Source organism: Pocillopora damicornis, chromosome 9 (assembly GCF_964200805.1).
Source record: "Pocillopora damicornis chromosome 9, jaPocDami1.2, whole genome shotgun sequence".
Taxonomy (NCBI): Eukaryota; Metazoa; Cnidaria; class Anthozoa; order Scleractinia; family Pocilloporidae; genus Pocillopora; species Pocillopora damicornis.
In genome coordinates, this window is record NC_142678.1 from 21419507 (window position 1) to 21426136 (window position 6630).

Sequence of the window (6630 nt, forward strand, 5' to 3'; positions counted from 1 at the left end):
CGTTTCTTGAAGTGAAAGTTAAGTGAAACCTAAAAAAAAAACCCAATGTAAAATATATCGCATTTCATTTATCGCGCAAAACTGTGTAGTGGCAAAAGAGATCTCCTACCTCGTTGCATAGCTTTCTTTGCTGGACTGTTTGGTGTTCATTAGATTGAGCAACTTGAACAAACGGGAGACACCAAGAATCTGTTCAGGAAATGTATTTCTGTCTCTGTTCTCACGAATTCAGCTCGAAGTACACACTCTTAAATATCCTACGATAGGCATGTTCGGGCATACGGGACAACTGACCTTGGCGGAGTAAACATATTTTTAGAATGCTAACTAAAACAATCTCACAAGACATTCAAAATTAACAACAAATTAATAAAAAACAACCAATCTTTGAGAACTAAAACGTAAACAAAACTCCCCGTTGAAGACTTATAGCAAGGTCAAGGGCAAACCCAAACACGACTAGCGATGACGATTATCGTGGGAGAATTAAGCCCTCCTACAACGGTCAGGACAAATCACTCAAAAGGCAAAGATAAGTGTGTGGTCTTGCAGCACACGACAAACCAAGGCTCACAAGACTGGCATAAAGATTTCGAGATAAACTAATTAACAGGCATAACTGAAAAACCCCCAACCACTCCTAATTTTAGCTGTTTCCAAACACTCCTCATTTTAGCTGTTCCCAAACACTCCTGATTTTGGTTTTTCCAAAACACTCCTAATTTTAGTTACTCATAACATCTTGTGACAATATCTCAGTAGTTCTGGCGGTTGACGATTGTTTTATTTTTGCGGTTTTGACGGTTAGGGGTTTAATTTTAAGGCTTTCGACGGTTCAATTTTAGGGTCTGAACGGTTGACGGTTATTAAGAAGGTATCCTATCAGTTTACATCAATTCTGAACTTTTTATTTTTTAATAAGAGTCAAATTTTTATTAAGACCTATACAATAATTCAAAATAAACAAGTTTGGTCCGAGTGCCATGTACTAAACTACTTATTCAATTTGCTTGAGGCGTACACAGGAATAATGGCCCTGGGTCATTGAAGAAGATCCCTCGACAAATAAATGGTGGCTACTTGCTAAGCAATATAGCTCAACGCGAGGGCTGATGGGAATGTAAATCTGATAATGAATGAATTTTGACAGCTGGTCTCAGAATCCTCGATTATGTTGTTTTAAAATAGAGAAATTAAGCGTGTCGTTAACGGCAAATAATATTGCTAATAGTAACTATTGAACGTTTAGCTGTCTGTTTAAGCTGTTTACACTTAAAAAAACTCACACCAGCCATTTTTTCCCAATTTTATTAAAAATATTTTGGGAGATTATAGAAAACATGGGTCAAATCGGAGCCCTTTTTCCCCATTCCCATTGCCTTAAACGACTGCATGTACTCATAAATCTTCCCCTGCTGACTTGAACCTCGCGTGTTAACTCGAACCAAAACCGATTTTCCAAGCAGCAGAGTTCAAATGCTCTCTGAATTATTTTCGTATTTCATCACAATTATATTTTTGTGAGACTTTTGTTTCATACAGCAAGGCATTCCACGTTTTAGGATATTCCGCTATTGCAAGACAGGTTTTGGGATATTCAGCCATTCAACTATTCCGCCGTTCTACCATTCACAGTTCCAGCGTTCTATCATTCCATTGAATAGGGTCACCCTGTAATTTAGCGGCTCTTTTGGGCATATGTCGCTCATTGAAACGGTAAAATGTTCTCTTTTCAAAGTTTCCATGATATGCAGATCACACCTATTGATATATTTCTGCGCGGAAAATATGAGACTCACGAGAGTCAGACAGCTTTGCTACCCTCTACACGGTTTCCATTATGAGCCCAAGGAAGTTCGACATGCGCAGTAAAATGTGCAGATGCTTTTTAGGCTCTCTCCCCGTTATGAGGCTCACAGGAGTCAGACAAGTTCTGAGCCTGCACTTTGCTTACGGTCATATATACTTTTAGTTACAGTCCTCATCATTAGGTCGCCTTCTTCTTCTCCAGGGTTTGTTCCTCCCAGAAGAATGTCAAAAGTTCGGTTTTTTAATGAGAATTTTTTTAAATTCGGTTGGCCTCCTAATGGACTCTGTCAAATTTACTCTCAATGTAAAAAAATATGACTAAAGGTTTTTAACGTTAACTCAGCACTCGTTAGAATTCAGGAAGAGAGGCAATTTTTTAACCCATTAGATTTTTTTCCCCCAAACCTTTAATTTTCCATAAAAAGGAATGACCGTGATAACAAATAATCTGAAGCTGAAGCAGAAACAGAACTAGTTCCCATTGCTTTCTTGATAATATTTATTTGTAATATTAGATGTCAAGTAGATTTTACTTTTTCTTTTTCCATCACATATTGATTGGAAACCTCTCTATTTTACACGAAGAGTGTAAAACTTTAATAACCGCAAACTGTACACAATACAACGGAAGTCCTTAAGTCAGAGTTCAAAAGACGGTTTGAACCGTTGAACAAAGTTTCTCTTGTTATAAGGTAAACTAAAGTAAATGAATTAAATAAATATTATTTACAAGTTTTAGGAAACAACTGGATTTAACGTATCTTATAGAGATCGCAGTTCATCTCGGTAAAATACGTTGTCCTTTTTCATGTGCAGCTGAAAATAGATAAACGAGGAAAAAAGGAAAAATCGTAATACTCTCTTCTATTTATTAACTTACTTTCACTGAGTGCTACTTCAAACATTTTGGATGCAATAAAGCGATGTTCGTAAGAGCTTGACTGTTATTTTCGATATGATATGCTAAATGCACTAGTTTACAAAAAGGTTTGACCTTACAAGTTAGAAAAACAAAAACAAAGATTGAAAATGTGCGCAATCAACTGTTGGCATGGGAAACAAATATTATTCCTCGAATAACGCTGAATAATATGCAAAAGATTGGGGCAACAACTATGTCTGGGCAACTCTATTAGTAGAGAAACAGCCGAGGAGGTTCTTAAGACCCTGACGATAATTACCGCTGAATATGAAACAGATACAAGGGTTTACAGCGCAGTATGATCGAGCCAGAAAAAAGGCAATATGTCTAGAGTATTGGAAGGCACAAGATGACATCATGGCGCTGTCTGATGAAAACAAGAATAAGAAGAAAATGATACTGGATGGCAGCCAGCATACTGCAAAAACGAACACGATGGCAACGGACATCTTCAGAACACTTCTTTCTCTCTTCAAGCGCTGTTTTCTTGCGTTTACTAAAGGCTCACCTGGAATCTGCTGCGATTTAATTCTTACGGCAATGGAAAAGTAGAGTATGGCAATCAAAACCAAAGGGACATAGATGAATACAATGATCCCTACCAGAATGTAGTTTTTAAACCATGAGGACTTTCTAAATATGTCGTTCAACCCCCGCTGACAAACCAGCCCTTTTGCATACTCGACAACTTTCCACGTAAACAATTGTGGGCAAGAGACTGCCATGGCGACGACCCAAATTACGAGAATGAAGAGCCTGCATCGCTTTGAACTGATCAGTGAGGGACGGAGAGGAAATACCACAGCTACAAATCGATCCACTGCTATTAGAACTAGGCTCTGAATGGACACAGCAAAGGAGACATCACTAACGAAATACGTTAGTCTACACAACGCTTGGCCAAATGGACCGCTGAGCAGCCAGTGGCTGGCTGTGTTTAACCTTACAGAAAGTGCAGGAAAATTGAGAATCGAGAACAACAGATCGGAAATTGCCATGTTTACAATCAAAATGTTGATTGGTGTTCTCAGAGCTTTCTCCTTGTAGACAATAATTCCAATGAGGATATTTCCAGCCAGCGACACAACAAATAGCAGACAGAAGGCAAAGGTTTCACCAATTCTTGTCGCTGTGGGGTTGAAGCAGCTCGACAGGGACTGTGTTCCATTCATCGTTGCTGTCACGTTTGCTGACATATTGCGGTGCCAGGAGTTCAGTTTTGTTTTCAGCCAGCAGCTCTGCGAAGGCCACTTATATTCTACCAAAGCCGGAAAAACATAGCTTATGAATCATATCTATCTATATAAATAAAACATGCTTAATTATTAAACATGCCTAGAAATTTGAGAAAATCGGCAGTCTACACCCGAAACTTCCTCCAACAGATAACCAGAGTCGGAGTTATCTTATCGATATACTTTTCCAATTCAGAGTATGGTTGGAGAAAAAAGGAGAATTTTCGAAAGTTGTTCCTATTATTGAAATTATTATTGTTACTATTGACGAAATGACAAGAAAAAGACTCCAGAAATATCCCAGCAACAGATGTTTACTGATGATGATCACGTATTAAAACAAGCCAATCAATCAAATGACAATATTCTACACCAACATTTTTATTAAGGACTCATTTTTAATCACGTTGTCATCGAAAGTTTAATCCAGCCTGGAACTTACTCAGTAGGCTCTTTACTCAGTTGATTGGTTGGAGGTTTTTCAAGTACATTTTACGGCTTTTCACGAAGTTATAAAGAAAGGGAAGGGCTCAGGACAATTTTTATGTTAATTGGGGAGTTTTCTATCTCCACGAAGAGAATTTGTACGTCGCTGAACAGAATTTTACAGCCGCTGAAGCTGGCGAAAAAAATAGCCAAATAAAGCATCCTGCACTATGCTCGAGGAGATAAAACAGCCGAGCAGATCGTGTAAAGGATTGATACTGAAGAGTTCCTCTTCCAGCTTTCCATGTGAACGACAAGTTATTCTATGAAAAAAAGAAAACATGAAGTAAATAGATAAATGCTTATACTGCCGATTTTCGCACTTAATGAATGACGATTCGCAGCTTAAAGAGAATAAGTGGGCGTTAAAGCTAACAACAATATTGTTTAATGTTCTGTACTCCGTCGATATGTCAATTAGGCATTCCTTATCTCATCAATACCATCTAAGAAATGGGTCGGAAAGTTTCAGAAAACTTAGGTGATCGTCACCGAACAGAATTACTCAGCTGCTGAAGTCGGTGGGAGAAAGCCAGATAAAGCCTCCGCTATGTCTGAGGGAGGACAGTTGGTTCACTTGCACGTGATCACACCGTATAAATGATATTTACAGCGCCTTTATCATCAAGCTTCTCATTCAGTAAATAAGTTATCAAATTCGAGATCGTTTTTGCGCAGAAGAAAAAGAATAAATAAAACAAAGGCAGATCCAGGACATTTTGACAGGGAGATCGAAAATAACTTCAGACCTTCATATTCCGCGCTTCCATGCTTTAGAGCATCGGACGGCGGAATCCGATGGTGTGAGGTTCGATTCCTCATGGGGACTCCGAATGTTTTCTTGGTCCCACGCTCGTGACAAGACGAAAAACATCTTTTTCTATTTCCTTACCGAGCTCAAAACTTACCGTCTCTCATATTCAAATAATGATAATGTATTGAAAGGCAATCATCACCATAGGCATATAGTAAAGTGCTTTTATATTTGCCACGACGTAGTCTAAGAATTCAGAAGTATCGCTGAAGACATTTTCCCAGTGAGGCTCACACTCTATCACTGCTGTGGGATACTGAACAAGTTCATTGGCGATAAAGAAAGGGGACTGGATGGCCATGGCGATAATCCAAGTACCCAGGATGAACAAGGAACACCGCTTTGAGTTGACGAACGGAGAATGGAAGGGATATACCACAGCACCAAATCGATCTACTGCTATTAGAACCAGGCTCTATAGCAGCGGAGACTTCCGAGAGAAAGACACCAACTTACACAGGACGGAAGCTCCAGTTTGTTTTGTTTTGTTTTTGCTCTCAAAGGTCGAGGGAAAGAAACCACTGTTTTTCTCGTGTAAATATTACCCACGCAAAATAAAATTGTCTCTACATTTAGGCCGGTTTGCAAGGGGCATGGATCTTTGAATATCCGCATCATATGACTTTGTACTGCGTGTCGTTTTTATTCCATTTTATCATTCATAACGACCAATCTTTTCACAGGCTAAGAAAATCTACGATGGAAAATTTTTGGAGAATTTGTTATCTTACATGCACTAGTTGAATTTGCATCTGTCTAAAAAAAACCACAAAGTTAAGGGAAACGAAATTTTGTCCGAAATAGGCTAGTAGCTGTCAGCTGTTAAAACTGATATTCCATAATCATGGTGCTATTTGCATTAAACGGCGTCTTGAATATTCTCCCAATTGGTACAAGCCGTTACCGGCGATAATTTGAAGTTATTTTGCTCGTCAATTTACTTTGCGGAGTTATCTGTGATGAACTTATTTCAAGACGATTGTTAAACGTCAAAATTCTTGACGCTTCGGAACGTAGAGATCAATAAATGTCAAGTGAATCCAGTTTTATTACCGTCGTTGTTAACAACTGGAATTTGGAAAAACTTAGAAGAACATTACAGGGAAAAAAAAAACATTTATCAGAGTAAGCCTACTGAAAAAGACCTTGCTTGAAATGTGATGTCTTGAGGCAACACGATCTCCTCCCTGAATGAAGAATTATCATAACTTCTCAAATGTACCAAAATGAAGTAATTATCATTCAACATTGAGATGACCGCGAGGCCAGCCGTAGACTGGAGCTGCTAAGGTAGCGCGAGTCACAAAATGCAAAATGGCGGCGAAGAAGGCGTCAGATGAGACATAGCCACGTATACAATTAAA

At 38.7% G+C, this 6630-nt stretch overlaps 1 protein-coding gene across 1 annotated transcript; it reads right to left on the reverse strand.

The window, feature by feature from the left end:
• Positions 1–2290: 2290 nt before the first annotated feature.
• On the reverse strand, positions 2291–5148 carry LOC149040621 (QRFP-like peptide receptor). Its single transcript, XM_089181452.1, has one exon. It carries the CDS (start codon positions 3925–3927, stop codon positions 2923–2925), a length of 1005 nt encoding a protein of 334 aa, XP_089037578.1. The 5' UTR covers positions 3928–5148; the 3' UTR covers positions 2291–2922.
• Between the last annotated feature and the right edge of the window lie 1482 nt (positions 5149–6630).